This window comes from Apis florea, unplaced genomic scaffold, assembly GCF_048593485.1.
Source record: "Apis florea isolate Af1SG1 unplaced genomic scaffold, ASM4859348v1 contig_3587_pilon, whole genome shotgun sequence".
Lineage (NCBI taxonomy): Eukaryota > Metazoa > Arthropoda > Insecta > Hymenoptera > Apidae > Apis > Apis florea.
The window spans coordinates 1,951,926-1,971,638 of record NW_028256789.1 but is presented as its reverse complement, the minus strand read 5'-3'; the positions used below and the strand labels follow the sequence as shown (position 1 = coordinate 1,971,638).

Genomic DNA, 19,713 nt, shown 5'->3' with positions numbered 1-19,713 from the left:
GTCTTCTGTGGCGGATCATGCCAGCTTTGCTAGGCAGACGACCTCGTAGCAACCACACCTCCACCTTTGCATCCACTTTCATTCACTTACAACCACTTTCTACCGACGCCAATGCTCCGACGCCTTTTCTTAGATTACGCGCCTGTTTCCTACCCTCTCTTCCACATCCATCGTGATTAACGGATTATGAAACTCGCCGCTGGAATAGAGAGAGGAGGGTGGGAAAAAAAAAAAAAAAAAAAAAAAAAGAAAGAAAGAAAGAAAGAAAAAAGGGACGGCAAAAATGGAAAAGTATTTTCCTCGTATATCTTTATTATCCAACAGGCAATGTTTTCTTTCTCTCTCTCTCTCTCTCTCTCTCTCTTTTCTTTTCTTTTTTGCTACATATCAAATACTATGAATTTTAAACGCAGATGGCGAAGGGAGGAAATAATTTTTTAATTATCGGTAATTATTATTTGACGGAGCATGGTATCCGAAAATGACGTTAATAAAGGTTTGGAAAAGAGGGGGGAGAGTATTAACTCGACGAAGGGATCACAACGGGGTTATTTACGAAGAACTTAGATCGAAGTGAGGTTTTACGCGCGAGGGATATATAAATACGCTTAATTCATTGTTTGGTTGGCGACGAGTTTGGCGGTGGCACACGTGGCGTGTCGTACGTACGAGCGTGGCCGTGCATGCAGTGTCATACGCGATCGACCACTCGAGAAACAAAGGGAAATTTATATTCCCGATATCGACGCTAGTAGTTTTCCATTCTCGTCGAGAGAGATCGGTCGATGATACTCCTGTGCTACGCGTGTGCGCGTGTATGCGATGCGGTGGAAATACAGTGGGTGAAAAAATCCGCGAAAGGGAGTGAAAAATGGTCGGAGAAACGGTGGTTCGGCAATAAACCGTCGCGATCTTCCCGAATCGCGATCACAATTTCAATTCTCTCGTCCGTCGCATTTGCACCGTCGTACTTTTATTGTTTGCCATCGCCGTTATCACGTTGGTGCAGCGTTACGTTTCCTCGTTATATTTGCGTCTCGGTCGAATGAAGCTGGAGCAGGAGTGTCGGCGAGTAATCTCGTTTCCGCACGGTCCACGGAAGTTAAACTCGCCGCGATTGGCGATCCAGAGTGTCCACGTTTCACCACGTTTCGTTTCCTTTTCTCCCCCCCTCCCCTCCCCTCCCCATTTCCAGGGAGGAATCGTCCGTCCGCGGCAACTTCGAGGGGGAGTTACCCCGGACAATATATCAGTTTACAATGATAAAAAGCAAACACGGGAAATAACGCGAGGAATTACTGAACCAAACAATATGTCCCTCGTCTCTGGAGAGACGGAGTATATTTCGACCGAGTAGCTCGGCAGCATCCGACCGAGGGTGCTGCCAACACATTTTCCTTACAATGCGCCCACGATTTCGTTTTATTTCACGGCGGGGCGATATAGCCGTGGGGACTGCGGGAGGAGACGACGGATTCATTATCGCCCGTCGAAGGGAAAGGGGAGGCTTTGCCTCGTCCGGTAAAGCTTTCTTCTTTGGTCAAAAAAAAAAAAAAAAAGAAAGAAGTAAATAAATAAATAAATAAAAAATACATAAACTCTTTCGGAGAGAATAAGACGAGGACGACGACGACGACGACGACGACGATTCTGTTCCCCGAATCGATCGAAACGGATGGAACGGTTGTTCGATTCGAACATCGTGTGAACATCTTGCTTCTCGGTAAAGAAGAAACAAGGGAGGGGAGAGGAGTGTAGCGTGACGAGGGGAGTGTAAAGGGACATAGAGGATGACTAAAAATTGGTACCCTCTTGCTCCCGGGTGCCTCTTGGTGGGTAGTGCTCGTGCAAGCAGCGACTAGTGAGGTAAACTCGAGTATCCGGAGGGGGGCGGAGGGAGGAGTGAGGGGTGGGGAGGGGGAGGGGGGTATATGGAGGGTTGAGGAACGAGGAGTGGTCGTCGCCGGTGGGTGTGAGGAATGGAGGGATAGCAGTGAACCGGGCTACGTTGCCTACGGGGATTGAAGGAGGGATGGTTTTTCCTCAGTCTGAGCATTCCGTAGACGATACGCTCCGTATATGCTCGCAGCTTGCCTCGTCGCTTTCGTCTTGCTTTCGTCTATGAGACTCTCTCTCTTTCTCTCTCTCTCTCTTTTACTCCGATTCAAGAACCGCCCCCGTCTCCCCTCTGCCGTTCTTTTCTACCTTCCGCCTTCTTTATCCTCGTCGCTCTTGGTCTATCCGCGTGGCGTATAGAGGCGGGCCACCGGCAAGAAGTAGACAATTCACAATTAGCAAACACAAACAGAAGTACGAGTGGCTTCAAGTTGGTTGGGACGCGGTGGCAACGGGCTTAGCCGGAAGCAAATGGTGGGGTAGGGACTTCTGGGATGCGAAGCGACTAGCTTGGCAGTCCCTGAGCGTCAGCCTCCGCTCCAGAATCTCTCTTCACGATTCCCGGCCCAACAGAGACCGGCGAAGGCGCGTGTATGTTCTGGAGATAACGGGTGTTGTGTTCTTCTCCTATATATATATGCTATATTTCGATTGGTCAACGATTCCGGGAATCGAAACGGGAATCTGATTCGATTCGATCGTTGAAATAGCCATCATCAGTTTAAACGTAGGATTATTTACGTATTATTTAGATATATCGTTTGCCCTGCGTTCTTTCCTCTTGGAACCTCTTGGATCGTATCGTATCGATTCCTCGACTCTTTAAATATTTTCTTTTCACAAGTGATCGATCGATCGATCGATCGATCGCGCACCCTACAACAAATCTACGGGCGCAAAGAGAGGATTCGTTCGACACGATTCTAGTAGAAAATGTAAGACGTAAAATTGATCGGTAATGTCAAACAACGCTCCCTTTCTCCTCCGCGATGATATCTGTTCCGATCGATCGATCGTACGATTTTCTCTGGTCCCGTCTGGTATCTGGTACACCCGGTATATACGCGCATCGGGCTCTCACCGTTGCGTTGGAACACTTGAAGCCCCAACCAGTTACGGCAACAATAGGCTTTGTCTTCGCGCCGTCGGCGCTCGCAAATTGGTAGAAATCTTGATTAAAGGTGCAATTCCGCTGCTGCCTACGGACAAATATGAATTGCACCCCCAATGCTCCCACCCTCGCCTCGCCTCCCGCTCCACCTCCCTCTTCTCCTCCGCCCCCCCCCCTTTTTTTTTACCGCTCCGACAAATGAAAATGGAAAAAACGTGTTGTTCGCTATCTTCCATGCGCTTCTTATAGCGCGACAAGTCTGCCGGCTTTCAGGCAAGGATCAAGATGGGACTATCCCCTTTGAAATCAGACACTGTCTCGTTAAAGATATCGTCGATACGGTTAAGAGGAATGTTGATCGTTCTCTCTCTCTCTCTCTCTCTCTCTCCCTCTCTCTCTCTATCCGCATCGTCCCCTTCCCTCCGCTTCCTTGTTACCTCGTTTCGCTCGTTTCGTATTAAGAAAGAGATGTATTTCATGGGGCCAACTCGGACGTATTTATCCATCCGGTGATGCATCCGGCGATTCGATTTCGTTCACAGTTCCAGCAGATAATCCGATTGCGAGATTACACGGCGAGGTTTGGAGATCGATAGAGCATGATCCTATAGGCGATAGGAATAGGGAGAAACAGCAAGACGCGTATAGAAATGGAATAATAACCGCGTTGTATACGACAGATGCGACACGACCACTTGCGATAATCCGCCTTGGATTTATCCTTTTCGAGAAATTTCCCGAAATAGGCTGTGTATTTCGTGCGCGCGTATATCCGCCCGAAATTGCTCGTTAATAACATTTTGATTCGCGTTGATTTTTATCTTTACGTTCAATTACATCTTGTGAATTCTTTTCTCTTTTTTTTTTTTCCACACGTTCCACACGTTTACCCTACGACCCCCTCTTTTCTCTTTTATTTCTCTATAATAAAAAAAAAATATGAAAATCGAGAAATCTTGATATTATCCGATTGGAATCTCCTGCACACGCATCAATAGTCCCTGAAGGCTTCGACGCGTTCATGCTCATCCTATGCAGAACACACATCACAAAACTGAGTCAATTTACATAACGATAATTGAAACGTACATGAAAGCCCGTTCCCAAGTCATGGCAATACCATCAGCAAACGGGCTTTGAATTTCGAAAAGCGTATCGATATTCTCTGCAATCGTGTATCGATCGATCGATCGAGAGAGAGAGAAAGGGAGAGACTTACGAGACAAATTTGCTTGAAAAATTGCTCTGATACTTGTTATTAATTTTAACGCGCATCGCAGATACAGCGGAATATTTTGAAAATTTCTACAAAATAAAGATTTTTGTAAAATTTGGAAGATCGATGAGTAGGATGTTACAGAATAATTGCAATTTCATTAAAAAGTAATGTTAAATATATATATATAAGAAATATGTAATGTGACATCAATATAGAAAGAAATAGATTTAAATGTTAAGATTTTTAATCAAGATGTCGAGCCAATCTTATTAAGAAATTTTGGAAAGTATGGAGAAAAAGAGCAAATGAGTGGGAGAAGGATAGAGATAGATTAAAAATTATGGAATCAGCGCCATCTCCAGAGTGCCGCAAACGAAACACATGTAGATAAGGAGAGCAAATAAAAAAAGAAAGATAGATATAGAATCAAAATTAACTCTTAACGCCATCTCTCGAGTGTTCTGAAAACATTTCTAGGCAGGGTAAAGTAGAACAAAGTAGAATTAAGTATCAGTGCCATCTGTTGAGTAAACATGTGGAAAAATGTCGTTAGTATTCAAGAGATGGCGCTAACGTTCAGTTATTTTATTATTTTATATGTCTGTCCTTCTCTCGTTATTTACTTTCCTTATCTATACTTGCTCTTCTTTCTTATAACCTTGTTTCATGAGTCGGTGAACGATTTGCAAATCCATTTTGTACATTATATATAATTCATGTCCAAAATATATCGGTATATGTAAATTATCTATTCTAAAAAATATTCAAAGTACAGCATACAGTGAATTATAGAAATATATAGAATAATTAAATAGAAATAAAGTAAGTAATTAGAAATAGAAGTTATTATTAATGTCGAAATATATGTTTATTATTTTTCTTTTCAAATTATTTATTTAAGAGTTAATATATTATAGAGACGAAAAATGTTTAAATGACAAACTTTTCTAATTCATTAATATACACTTTTTATTTTTTCAGGATCCTTACGAATTTTATGTAATTTACGGATTACTATCTAAAAAACGGAAAGTCAATTTTATATATATCTCATGGATAGCTATTTGCCTTGTATTCTTACTGGTTTTATATTTTATGCCTTTGGCCTAAAATGGTGTTATGAATATGCTAAGTATTGGGTATCTTTGAGACCAAGAGATGATCCACACGCGACGAAGGGATTAAGATTCATAGAAAAATGTGAAAGACTTATAAATAGACATCCTATAGAAGGAAGTTTGAAGCTAATAGCAACCGCTGTAGGATTAGCTGGTACGTTAACCGGTGGTCTGCAACAAGTTGGAACTGTTTCACCAAAAGTTGTACTTGCGACAATCTATTTATTCTTTGCATTTTCCGGTCTAGTCGATGTTTTAAACTTTTATTTTCCTCATAATGTTAGCGAAGGATTAGTTAAATTGGCGCTTGCTCAAAGTTTTTTCATAGAAGGATTTTTATTCTTATTGGGAAGTGTTGGAAACAATGCATTAGTTGATAAAATTTTAGCCCTCATAGTATGGACAACATCTTTGGCTATTACATTAGAACTTGTATGGCCCGAATTGAAACTATTAAGAGCTTGTACAACCTTACTTCACGGTGGTTGGATAGCACATGTAGTAAGGGTATATCATACAATGCCAATGTTACCAGAAGGTATTGCATTGATATTTTCTTGGCACGTAGCTGCTGCTTCGGCTGTAACATTATGTGTAGTAGCTGCAACAAGAAGTTGTGCTCCCAAACTCATGATGGAAGAACCACCAGAGATACCTATTTATGATTATTGTCAAGAACCGGACCAGAGAATGTAGACCATTTGAGTGGATGCAATATAACTTTGTGCCAATATGAAATTTTTATAATATGCACAAAAATAATATTTTTAAAGTAGTAAATCATTAGTACTGTAGAGATCAAAATATCAAAACATAAATCAATTATAATTTTTACACGCAATATTAATATTTTTTTACTTAATATTTAATAACTTCATTTTATAATACAACGAATAACTCTATTTTTAACTATATTTATACAATAAATGTGTATAACATAAACAATTTTGTAATATCCTCAAGTTGTAGGTAAAATACTCATTAGGAATTAAGAGGTGCCTTATTATTATTATTATTGCTCACTTATTTATTAATAGAAAAACGCGTAATTTCATCTTTTGTAATATGTTTTTTATATTCTTCACAAACTTCACTATTATATGTACCAAAGTATCATATAATTGTACATTGTAAATATATTTTTTTTCTATTAAACTTTATAATCCATAAATTTATTATAAATTTATTAAATAATTATGTAATAATAATTAATAAATAGTAAATTTTCCTTTTATATAAATTCGTTTTATCTTATTATATAAAGAATGAAAATTGAAAAAAATCTGAAAATTAATTATTAATGTTTTTTATTCGTTTATATAATTATATAAATTACAATCAAACTATAAAATTAGACATTGATTTGAAATTCATTGTAATACCAACATTGATACGATATATGTCTCTATTAATAACCTAGATTTACTTTTCGAACTAGTTATATATCCGAATTATAACTATAGTGTTATCTTTTTATCAATAATAACAATAAATTCAAATCTTGGTTAGGTTTTCAATAATAGTATGTAATATAATAACAATAATGTATTACTATTTAAAAGATTTCTTTCATTATTTGATTAATTTTTATCTATGTGTGATATATATAAGTCTGCAATGTAGTGCAGTTTATAGTCAATAATCATGGCCTGATGCTATTTTACTTTTTGAAAAATAAAGAGAAAGAAATGGAAACAGCAACAATTATAGAACCTATGGAGGAAAGTCCTGAAAAGATTCAAACAAGTCCTCCAATACAAGTAGTGAGAGTTCCAGTAAAGCATGCTAATCTTGGAATAAGAAGCCATGCCATGTAAGAGATTAATACAAGAAAATTGCTTACTATTATGATTACTATTTATTATTATTATTACTTATTATTACTATTACTACTTATTATTATTATATATTTTTCAGGGATATGAGCACAATGGTGGAGCTTACATCTTTCAGTACACTTGGAAAAATACAACCATTTTTAGTTACTATAACAACTACTGCAGCATTATTGGTAGATTTACATTGTCATTTAACAGATAAAGAAGTTTGTGGCTATTTAGGTGGTCACTGGGATATTAATTCACACAGTAAGTAGTAGTATATGTTTCTATAATGTTCGATATAGAATTGATTATAAAATTTTTATTATTAAAAATTATTATTTTTTTTTTTAAACAATAGATTTATCTATAACAACTGCTTTCCCATGTCGTTATTCTGGCAAAGATAAATCAGCTGCAGCTGCAGTTGAAACTGAAATTGCAAGAGCAATGGAATGGAAACATGTGACTTTAGTTGGATGGTATCATTCTCATCCCAGATCTCATGCTTCTCCTTCTCTTAGGGATGTTGATTCACAATTAGATTATCAAATTAAGATGAAAGGTCCTAGCGATAATGGTTACACACCATGTGTGGGTTTAATATGCTGTATGTTTTTTTTATATATATATATATAATATATAAAATGGGATTTATCATATAGAATTTTGTAATTGAATTCAAAGAAAATATTATTTTCAGCACCTTATAATACAGATGGTAGTTGTTATGAATCAAATTTTAATGTTTTTTGGTCCCTACCACCTCCCGAAAATCGGCCTCATGAATATCCAAGACCAATGCTTTTGAGTTACACATTATCTCAAGAGCACTTTCTTTCTCAAGATACATTAGAAGAAATTGTAAATCCATTATTCTATATAATTAATAATTTGTGCAATGCAAAATCTCTTTAATATATTTTTATATTATTTCTCATATTTTGCTTTTAGAGAAGATGCATAGAGTATTATAAAAGTGAGGGAGGTATTGATTTTACTGCCAATTTTAACAATAATACGACTTATCTTGAACGTTTAAGGGTAAGTTTATAAAAAAATGAGATAAAAATAATATTAATAATATTAATAATATCTCAATAATATTTTAATATTTTTAGTGTTCTTTAGCATCCAAGTTACCAGGTCGTAATAGATCGAACGGTTCGTACTGGGATATAATTAGAGAAATGATTTGTCCTGGTTCTGAAGATGGAACTTCACCGGAATTTCTGACTATGAAATTTCCTCTGGTACCAGTTTCAGAATCGCTTGTCCCTTCAGTTCCACCAGGGGTTGGTCTTGCACCTAATAATGCAGCTGTCTTCCTAACACCTGTGAACTTTAAACCTGATGGAGCTATAATTACACCTACATCAAAATCTTTTGTGATGCAACCATCTACTTCTAGAGATAATATTAAAAAGGACATTATAACTACGGATTCCGCATCTATTACGCAATTAAAGGATGGAAATGCTTCGTCTAAACAACATATATCATCATCAGAAGTAATGCCCAGTTTTCAATCTGGAGAACTCACAGTTTCTGTAAAAAATGCTAAATGTGATTACGATTTTGCACCTACTGATTTCTCGAAAATATCCAATCCTCTTGGAACTGATACAAGTATCAATAAAACGCGATCATCCACAACATCCGATTTCCCTTTAGCTGATATAACGCAACAAATTTCTAAGTTTTCAGATCTATCAAAATTAGCTAATTTTTCCACAGCAGATTTAGCAAAACTCTCTGGATTTCCTATTCCAGATTTTGCGAGAACATCATCGCCATCGCCGTCTGCATATATGCGTAATATTGCAAATTTATTTGGTCCAATCGGAAAAATTTCTCCTGCAAGAGATATTGAATCGAACGAACGTAAATCAAACGATTTCAGTATAGTTGATCCTATTCAATCGCCATTTAAAGTAAGTTCTGGATCTTCGGAATCTTGCAGAAATTTTTCTGTAAATCCGGAAGATTACTCGACTGATCGTAAAAAAATGGACGTACAAAATGATAACGTAAAGCTCAATCGATCGAATGAGTATCAAGGAACAGAAGATCTCTCAATTTCTAAATCTGAATTTAGTGGAATGTTGGACATGACTACAATTCATAAAAAGCAACAACAGTCACAAAGTGGTGATATTGGCGATTCATTAAATTTATCAAAAGATCGTCAATAGTTTCGCTACATTAATCAGTATTTCAGGATTATTATTATTTCTGTCTCTTCATATTATATTGTCTATCTCCTAAAATATATTTAAATGTGACTTTTATTCTTACATTTATTACTTGCGCAATACTTATACATGTGCAAATTAAATTATTATTTTTGTTTTTAATTATAGAAATATTCAAATCAATGCGATTATTTTTTACATTTATTGTACTTAATAAACTAATGTTTTTTTAATATTTGTTCTCATTCGTTTATCCTTTTCTATAAATATTATATGTGTATATAATATATATAATTTTATTTTAAATAATAAAAAGATATATTGTATCTACATGTATAGAAAATATAGACACATATATTGCATCATTTTATGTAGTACTCGCTTGGGAATAAATGTACATTTCTCAACGTAATATTCGTAAGTAATAAATTATAAAGTTTATCAAAAGACATTAATTAAGCAAGTATTTGTGAACGACAAATATAATTTTTATATAATATCTATATTCATACAGGTAATATTTGAAACAAAATTGTAACAATTGCGTTATCTAAGGTTAGAACATGTTATATCGTGACAAATGAAATAAACTTGTGTTATTATAAGAATAATTATGTTTCGACCATCAAGAAATTTATTATATTCTTTACATCGTGTCAAGAAATGTTGTGTAGTTTATTTTAACCAGGATTTATCAGAAATAGAGAATGAATGTAAGAATATTATTTTATACAATTATATATATACTTACGTGTTTATATGTTATAGTATATTAATTATATTTTTTATTAATTCTAATGCATTACGTTTTTATTTCAGCTATTTTCTCAGATGAATATAAAAGCAGATCTGCAGAAGGCAAGCCACTTTATTTGGATGCTCAAGCAACTACACCTATAGTAAATAGATCTGATAAATTATAATATAATTATTGACATTGAAATTTAAATATTTTTAATCTTTCTGTAGGATCCAAGAGTACTAGATAAAATGATGCCATATTTTACAACATATTTTGGAAATCCACATTCTAGAACTCATGTGTATGGATGGGAATCAGAAGCAGCTATTGAACTTGCACGTAAAGTTAATATCATATATAATTTAAATTTAATTAAATTACATTCATTGAAAATAATATGTAACAAAATGATAATCAAATATTTCATTTTTAAAAGCAAATAGCAAATATAATAGAAGCAGATACCAAGGAAATTATATTTACATCTGGAGCCACAGAATCTAATAATATAGCCATTAAAGGTGTTGCAAGGTTCTACAAAGAAAAAAAAAATCATATTGTGACGACTCAGATAGTATGTTAATAATATTGGATTATATATAATATATAATATTATATTAATAAATATATTGTTACGAATTTATTTTTATATATAATTTTATTAATATAGGAGCACAAATGCGTATTAGATTCTTGTAGAGCTTTGCAAGCAGAAGGATTTGATGTAACTTATATTCCAGTAAATGAAAATGGTCTCATTAATCTTAACGAATTAGAATATGCAATAAAACCAACTACCTCCTTAGTTTCTGTGATGATGGTAAACAATGAGATTGGTGTACAGCAACCAATTACAGAGATTGGTGCTATTTGTAGGTAAGGAAAAATATATATTATGAATTCAGATTTAATACGATCATAAATTTTATTAATTTTATAATTTATCTATTAATTTATAGAAAAAAAAAAGTGTTTTTCCACACAGATGCAGCTCAAGCAATAGGTAAAATTCCAATTGATGTTAATAAAATGAATATTGATTTGCTATCTATCAGTGGCCATAAATTATATGGTCCAAAAGGTATATTTAAAATATATTTTTGTTGTATTTTTTAAATTATTGGAATATTCTTATGTTAAAGAATATAATGGAATTTTTAGGAATTGGAGCTTTATATGTAAGAAGAAGACCAAGAGTACGTATAGAAGCAATTCAAAGTGGTGGTGGTCAAGAAAGAGGTATGAGAAGTGGCACTGTTCCAACACCTTTAGCAGTAGGACTAGGAGCAGCTTGTCATATAGCACAAACAGAAATGGAGGTAATATTAATTATAAATATATATATTTTTATTATTACATATTAATTTTATTTTTTTCTCCCAGTATGATCACAAATATATCACAATGCTTTCAAACCGATTAATCGAGAAAATAATGTCAAATTTATCGCATGTTATACGTAATGGAGATAAAAAAGCTTGGTATCCTGGATGTGTGAATTTATCTTTTGCATACATAGAAGGAGAATCTCTATTAATGGGATTGAAAAATATTGCTTTGAGTAGTGGTTCCGCGTGTACTAGCGCAAGTTTAGAACCTAGTTATGTTTTAAGAGCAATTGGAACATCAGAAGATTTGGCACATTCCAGTATTAGGTAAATTATGGTATGATATTGAAGCAAAATAATTATTTTCTAATTATTTTTATTATTTATATAGATTCGGTATTGGTCGTTTTACAACAATCGAAGAGATTGATTATACAGCAGAAAATACGATTCGACATGTTAAAAAACTTAGAGAAATGAGGTAGGTAAATAAGATCTTATTTAATTATATATAATATATTTATTTGGTACGAAAATCACATATGTATTATTCTAATTTTATGAATATGAAAAGCGCGATATCATGAGAAACGGATAAATTTATTGGACGTTTTTTATAATTAAGATTATATAGTCTTAAATAATTAATTATAATATACAAGTAGTAATATATATTTAAATTGCTTATTTTTCACAGTCCATTATGGGAAATGGTCGAAGAGGGAATTGATTTGAAATCTATTAAATGGACTCAACATTAGTGACTATTTTATTACATACTTTCAACTATCTAATATGTAGATAGTATGAATTAAATATATAAATCATATAAATAAGTTAAACAAAACTAATTAAGTAAAACTTATGAATGTGTAATAAATGTTTATTTAAAATTTTTTATTTTGTGATTTTTAAAATAACTTCATTTGTATATAAATTTTATTGATATTCCCCCTTTTTTCCCATTTTTTATTTAATGGTGCTTTTCTATATAGAAAAGCTTACTATTATCATTACTTGATACAAAAAGATATTTTACACTCTGCAATAAAATATTGCAATGTGTTAAGTTATTATAAAAATGTTGCATCAGGAGCATATATTTGCCAATATTCATTATTTAGCATAAACATGATGGATCAGCAGCTTCATCAATGTATGAAATTTTAAACCTATCTTTGTCCATTTCATGCAATTCCATGCGCGATCTGTTAGCTTCTACTAAATGTTGTGCTATATCTTCAAACATTTCATGTATTCCTTCTCCAGTCTTACAGGATGTTTTATATATACCAGAAATTAAATTATGGCATTGTTCACTATAATGAATATATTAATGATAATATATATATATATATATATATATATGATATGTATATAATATATTATTTATATTATATACATTATTTTCTTTTATTACATATGTGTATATTACATTGTACATTAGATTATATATATTATATTAACACAATTTTTATTGTGATTAAACTCACCAAAACTGTTCCATTTCTGCATCTGTTACTTGTGGAGATGAGCTTTCTAAATCACTTTTATTTCCACAGAGAAATATCTTTGCATTTTCAGCATATGTAACAATATCAAGCAAATGTTGAGATAAAAGATGAAATGATGTTGAATTATCTAATGCAAAAACTAATATAGCAGCTTCTGCAAATTTATAATAGCTTGATGTTACTGATGCAACTCTTTCCATACCACCTGTATCCCATAATTGCAACTGAAACATATGATAAAATAAGATATTTAATTAATAAACTTAAATATGAATACATTACATATTTAAAATAAATATAAGTTTTAATGTACATCAATCTTCTAGGTACCATATGACTTATTTATAAAAATACATATTATGGAAAAATGAGATTAAATCGTATTTATTTTCGGTTTCAAGAATTGTAAATATATATAGATATATATATATATATATATATATGTATATACGTATATATGAACATATTACTCGTATTCGTCTGTCTTCAACTACATATTCTTTATCGATATTATCGAGACCCAATGTCGATTTTCGATCGTTGCTTGCTATAAAAGTATTGTTCGCAAAACGTCTAAATATAGAAGTCTTTCCAACACCGTATTCTCCGCACAGAATAACTTTCTGCTCGGTTACTTTAACGGTAGCCATATTAGGCTTATGTCACTTTGCCGGTCGTGCTAAAATATAAAAGCGATTACATCAATAATAACAAATCATTATTGCTTGCATTTTTTTTAATAATGTGAAAATTTTATTCAATGGATATTTACATGTATACATTCACTAACATGAGTGCGATGACAGTCGTGACAACAGAAATATTATATCAGTAACGGACCATAAATCACTACTATTATAGAGTATCTATTCACCTCGTTACGGTGCAATAGAAATTTTAATGAATTCATAAATAAAATATCGAATAATTATAATCTATTATAATTTAAATTTGAAGTGAATTTTAAATAAGAATTTTGTATAATATAAAAGTTTTCTAACTTTTAACTATGTTTTTTAATTATGCTGCAATAGATATTTATATTTGCTACTATACTGTACAAATGATATAAATATAATTATTATTATCATAATTAAATAATAATTATACGAGATTTTAATTTACAGTGTAATGTACAGTAAATATATCAAATCAATATATTTATTGAAAAATCTTATCACGTGATTTTTAATTTTTGAATAAGATTTAAAAATAATTTTTTATTTTATAAATTTATATATATTTCATAATAGGATTATTTCTTTTAGTAATTTCAAAATGAAAGTGATTTAATATAATTATTTTAATTCCATAAAATATATATTTGTTTAGAATGAAATTAATTTTAAATAAATGGTTAATACAATTTTAAAAGTGTTGCTTGCAAAGTGCTGCCACCTACATCGCAGTTATACAGGAATTGTGCAAATGTAATGTGTTTAGTCTTCAGCTGTTTAGATCTCTTGTTTGACGTTAATTATTTCAATGCCGCCGCGTATTTTTAATACAATTGTTTCAATATCGTTTTTTTCATTGTGGAAATAACGAATTTTCAACATGGTGCTAAGTGAAGTGAATAAATTTCTTCATGAATTAGAAAAAGCTGAATTAGAGGTAAGTCGTCATATGAACGATTTCAATATAGGTTATGCCGACTATTATACATTTATATATTATTTTGTTGAATATTTCTCTCAAATATTTATATATTATATTTTCTATATATTATTTTTATATATTTATTGAATATATTTTTTTTATAGGCGCCTGGTGGAGTGGCATCACCACAAACTTATGCTCAATTATTAGCTGTATATCTTTATCAAAACGATCTGTGAGTACATAATTTCTGTTTTTTCCATTATATTTTTCATTATTTTAATTAGATCAAGAATAAAATAATATTTCTGATTGAAAGATATATATTATTGTATAAATATAAAACATTTTAAATTTACGTATTAATATAACAAAATGATTGTTTATATATTATACTGACGCCATTTATAAATCTATATACAATATATCCATACTTGCGAAATATGTATAACCTTTTCTTTTTAATGATATCAAGTAATAATTGAAACAAAAATTTAATCATGTTTTGTGTAAATATGACTGCTAATATTATTTATATGTATTTATATGTATATTTTTATTTGTATTTAATGATGGTCTTTTTAAAAATAATAATCAATGTATGATAAATTTTCTTTATATTGTGTATTATTTTTTATGTATTAATATTTTATTAAAAATTATTTTATAAATATTTGATCAGTTTTATGAATAATGTGTACATTGGTCAAGCGACGCAATGCTTTTTAATGTACATAAAAAAATTATGTAAAAGTGATTATATGCAATTTATTAATTTATTGAATTTTTAATTTATTTTTTTTTTTCAGTTAACTAATTCATTTAACTAATTTATTGAACTTAATTTATATTTAATATTACGAATTGATTTATCTTTTTTGGTATTAATTTATTATTTGTTGTATTTTATGTTTCAACGTTTATGGAATTTTTCCGAAGAAACTTAGTCTTTATTTTTACTTTTAACAGAGCTTGTAACAATTTGCTTTTTACTTGGCTTTTTACTATTAACAATACCTCAACAACATAAATTCATTCCTTATAAGACCTGAACGAGAGAGGTTTCGATCTGTCTTTGTTTGATCGAAAAATCGCCGTCGCAGATGCAATGCCAAATACTTGTGGAAGCGGATACCAACGGATCTGAAAAGCGGAAATGCAGAACTTGGTCAAATATGGATGGTAGGACAGCGTATGTGGCAAAGAGACTGGCCTGCAGTTCATGTCGCCCTCAATGCAGAATGGAGTGAAGATGTTTCTGATATTATGGCTGCCTTGAAAGGTATATATTCTAAATTAAGAATATCTATTCTAAATTATTCAAAATATTTTTTTGTATATTTATCTGAAAGTTATTTATTTTTTCAGAAAAAATTTTTAAAAATTCTTTATTTTAATTTTTTTAAGAAGAAAACTATACCTATGAAATCTTATAAAAAAAAAAAAAAGGAATAATTTCGATGCTTGCATCAATTATTGCTTGTTTTTTCAGATAATGTTCGAGAAAGGGCAATCACCTTAATATCAAAGGCTTATTCTTCATTAAGTTTAACCGTATTTGCGTCAATGACAGGCTTAACATTAGAGGAAGCGCGTCGTGTAGCAATTGAAAGGGGTTGGAACGTAGATGGAACGATGGTGCAACCTTGTAAGATTCAAAAAGAAGAAAGTAACCTCGTAAATGAGGTGTGTCTTACTGAGGATCAGCTGTACAAACTCACTCAATTCGTGTCTTTCTTGGAAAACTGAACAAGCAATGAAAGTCATCAATGATGAAATTCACGCAACACAAAGACACGATCGACAGTACTTTAAACTTAGTTTTACCTCGTAATCATATTATATAAAGGAGGAAGTGTGCTTCAAAAGAGACACCTGTGTCCCTTCCCTAAGTATACACCCCGGACTACCTACGCGTCCTGCTCATTCAATCGGAAGACTCGCCAATGAAGCTCGCTGCAAGCATGGAGTCAACAACTCGATTAATCAATAACCGCCTGCTATATGCGAGAAAACTGACATTTTCTAGAAGAAGCACTTTCCACAGAAGAGAAGAAAAAAATATATGGACCGAATCGCGGATTTTAACTTAATATTCAATATATATATATATATATACGTTTTGATTAATCACTTTAGCATTAAAATATCTGGAACAAATTATTCCGTTGTATAAAATAATAATCACATATATGATTATGTATGATATTTCCTGATATAGCATCCCATGTGTAAAACGTTACTCGCCTTTTTATACTTTTTATTAATTTTTTTCTTTTTTTTTTTCAGATTCAATCTTTCTCCCTTCCCCTTCCCCAGACGAGCTTCATTTATTTCTTCGAGTAATGATATTTTTATTTTTCTAACAAATTAATTTATTCATTAGAAGGATGCTCGTAACATCTAATTTTTTAAATATAGGATTAAATTGTGTAACATCAATACAGGATCCTAAAGCGAAAAAGTCATGCTAGCTAGGGGAAAGGGTGATCTCGAAACGAGTGGCTTCAATCGCGCGTGAAAGCAAGCGGGTGTATCGTGTTCGGTGAGACTGTTGGAAAAATCTGCGCAAGGAGATTCTGCCGCGGGCATTGCGTCATGCAAATCGAATCGTCGCGGGTCAGAAAAATCGCGGACAGATAGGTATGCTCAGTTGGCTCGTATCTTGTGGCCCCCGACATGCCTCCGAGTAATTCTCTATGAAATCGATTCTGACCGTCCCGTATTGTAAACGCTGAATATGCACAATCGCACGAGGATTGCGTAACGTTAGATATTCTCAAAGAAATCGTTTCCACCAGTCAACAGGTAGCCAGTGTATGCACCCACCGTCATTCGTGCCCAGTTATTCTTTTTTGGCTCCGCTACTATTCTAGAAAGTTGTTGCACCGGTATCACCAATCCTACACGATACGCGTAGTTTCATATTTTACATGGTGTACCATGCAACGCGTAAATTTCCATTTCCATAGATATCGATACGATACTTAAAAACAGTGCTCCTGTTATCATTTCTTTCTTTCCGTAATACCGATCGATCTTTATTTTCTATTAGATACGTTGTAATACGGGAAATTTATCGCAAAATATGAGTTTCGTTGAAATAATTTTGATATGCTATTGAAAGCTAAATATTTAGAAAATTTCAACGTGTTGAGAAACGTGGGAAGAAATGAAAAGAAAATCCTCCGACGTATCTGGAAGGCGTTCTCACGCGTTCGTACCACGTCAAAGTACCTATCCTAGTTGTTTATATCATGAACGCGCGATCGGCACAATAATCGGTATCGAAAAAGGCGTTCGGTCAGCGGGGGGTTGCAAAATGATTAGAATGTATCTTAGGATGAGGATGACGATGTCGACCTCATGCTACATATAAGAGACTCGTTGCCACGGCGTATTCTATTCACTATTTCTTTGAATAATGCAGATTCATCGTCGCTCCAACGAGCGATGATTGTATCGCGATATCGTGCAATATCTTCTTCTTTTTTTTATTCTCTCCTTTTCACGAGCTCGTTGCATCGATAGACAACGATTATCTACAAAGGGTGAAACAGTTGTTCGAGAATAGGTGAATGAATTACGTTTCTTTTTTCTTTTTTTTTTTTTTTTTTTCTCTCTTTCTTTTGCTCGCAATTTTCGAATATTAATATTATAATTTAAAGTATACAAGGAATATATTGAATATCCTATTCACATACTAACATTTTCAGGGATATTGTACGAGATCAAAGTTTGATTAGAAGAAAAAATTAACCGGATCCAGATGATCAAACGCTACTCCCTCGAGTATCTGCACGATTTCTAGAAGCTTGTACGCTCGGTACCACCAAGTATTACTAAAGACGAGTACTAGTTTGCAACATAAAACGCGAAGGTGAGAGGCAAGAGGGAAGACCCGGGTTACCAGTTACCTTACCTGACCTCCCCTCGTAAGAGTACGCGCCGGTGACTCGCGTCTTCTTTCCCGAGAACGTAGCTGCGCCGCGGCCTGTTGCAGTGACCTTTGCACGTCGCGGAAAACGCCGATGCTCCGTGAGCAGCGAGCGAGTGGCACGAATCGAACGCGACTAGTCGATTTCGAAAGTCTCATCGCGGCGGAAGAGCCGTCGGGGTGAGAGGACAGGGACGAGGAGGATGATGATAATGATGAAGAACAACTAGAAGGCCGACGAAGAACGTTCCCCTTCGTTTAACTATCGACGTTCCTTGTTAAGTCACTGATAGATCCGTTCAAATGGAGAAGCAGAAGGGGGTGTTTCGACACCTGTCGTCCCCTTGTTCTTCGGGCACAAGGTCGTTTGGAAACGTATTTATACAAAGAAAGATAATAGAATAATATTTAAATTATGAAAAAGTTTTTCTTTGTGCAAAATTGGCAAGTGAAATGTCTCTGGAAACTTTGCCATTTGTGAATACTTCATTCAGAGGTCGGTGAATAATAGCGTATATAGAGACTATTAAATTAATCATTGAAACAGGAAGATGATAGATATCTCTTTCTGTCTTCTTTTCTCTTCTCTTCTCTTCTCTTCTCTTCTCTCTCTCTCTTTCTCTCTCTCTAATTTGTTTAATCTGAAAGAAAGTAACCTTATAAGTTTACACTTTCATAAAAGTGTTAGTAGTTCTCCGATTGTTACATTTCCCAAGTAAAGTGAAATGATATTAAACGAACATTGTTATAACAACGTTTCACGATTATCCAGTTTGATTAATGTCGAATCGTGCAACATAGCAAACCACCAGGTTAGTTAAAGATTGCATCTGAATCATGATTCGGAAAATCTCCAATCTCAATCCGATTCTAGGTTATCAAGTCAATTCTCTTCCTCTTCCTCGATGCTCAATTCGACCAATTGCCGAGAATTCGCATTAACACTTTTATGTTTACGAAAAAACGAGTCCTACCTGTTGTCGAATTGAAAACCACTCGAATCGAAGAATGGAAGAATAAGTTCGTCGAACCACTCTCTGCGGGGGTTGTACCGTTACGAGTACCAGAACCAGTGTCTATCGTTCAAAGCAGAAAGAGAGAATAGGCAAGGAAAGAGAGGGAAAAGGCACAATTGAATGTTGGCGGATCCGTGGGCGGGACGCAGTTCGATTGTTTCTTTATCGCGATCATCCTCGCTCCTTCTTCTACGGCCCGGGCAATGGCAATCTCACCA

General features: G+C 33.4%; 5 protein-coding genes and 1 long non-coding RNA gene across 6 annotated transcripts; 5 read left to right on the top strand and 1 right to left on the bottom strand.

Annotated features, from left to right (window-relative positions):
• Positions 1-4,825: 4,825 nt before the first annotated feature.
• LOC105735122 (transmembrane protein 45B) lies at positions 4,826-6,584 on the top strand. Its single transcript, XM_012485078.3, has 2 exons — positions 4,826-5,048; positions 5,208-6,584. Exon 2 carries the CDS (start codon positions 5,279-5,281, stop codon positions 6,038-6,040), a length of 762 nt encoding a protein of 253 aa, XP_012340532.1. The 5' UTR covers positions 4,826-5,048; positions 5,208-5,278; the 3' UTR covers positions 6,041-6,584.
• Positions 6,455-9,592, top strand: LOC100864470 (uncharacterized). Its single transcript, XM_012485071.3, has 6 exons — positions 6,455-7,157; positions 7,262-7,431; positions 7,526-7,774; positions 7,868-8,028; positions 8,119-8,208; positions 8,286-9,592. The coding sequence occupies exons 1-6, from the start codon at positions 6,997-6,999 to the stop codon at positions 9,357-9,359; spliced, it is 1,905 nt and encodes a 634-aa protein (XP_012340525.3). The 5' UTR covers positions 6,455-6,996; the 3' UTR covers positions 9,360-9,592.
• Nfs1 (Nfs1 cysteine desulfurase) lies at positions 9,586-12,325 on the top strand. The gene is made up of 11 exons (XM_003692652.4): positions 9,586-9,776; positions 9,874-10,072; positions 10,179-10,258; positions 10,329-10,445; positions 10,538-10,675; positions 10,772-10,977; positions 11,061-11,182; positions 11,263-11,420; positions 11,485-11,756; positions 11,821-11,910; positions 12,127-12,325. Exons 2-11 carry the CDS (start codon positions 9,973-9,975, stop codon positions 12,188-12,190), a joined length of 1,347 nt encoding a protein of 448 aa, XP_003692700.1. The 5' UTR covers positions 9,586-9,776; positions 9,874-9,972; the 3' UTR covers positions 12,191-12,325.
• Positions 11,930-13,830, bottom strand: RabX6 (RAS oncogene family member RabX6). Its single transcript, XM_086914385.1, has 4 exons — positions 13,716-13,830; positions 13,414-13,622; positions 12,923-13,167; positions 11,930-12,748 (listed from the first exon to the last, which is right to left on the bottom strand). Exons 2-4 carry the CDS (start codon positions 13,591-13,593, stop codon positions 12,550-12,552), a joined length of 624 nt encoding a protein of 207 aa, XP_086770511.1. The 5' UTR covers positions 13,594-13,622; positions 13,716-13,830; the 3' UTR covers positions 11,930-12,549.
• Positions 13,831-14,336: 506 nt separating this feature from the next.
• Positions 14,337-16,741, top strand: CSN8 (COP9 signalosome subunit 8). The gene is made up of 4 exons (XM_003692655.4): positions 14,337-14,557; positions 14,707-14,777; positions 15,646-15,824; positions 16,035-16,741. Exons 1-4 carry the CDS (start codon positions 14,501-14,503, stop codon positions 16,289-16,291), a joined length of 564 nt encoding a protein of 187 aa, XP_003692703.1. The 5' UTR covers positions 14,337-14,500; the 3' UTR covers positions 16,292-16,741.
• A 222-nt stretch (positions 16,742-16,963) lies between these two features.
• LOC147656573 (uncharacterized) lies at positions 16,964-18,902 on the top strand. Its single transcript, XR_015294171.1, has 2 exons — positions 16,964-17,185; positions 18,259-18,902. It is a non-coding gene; the product is annotated as an uncharacterized LOC147656573 (long non-coding RNA).
• Positions 18,903-19,713: the final 811 nt, after the last annotated feature.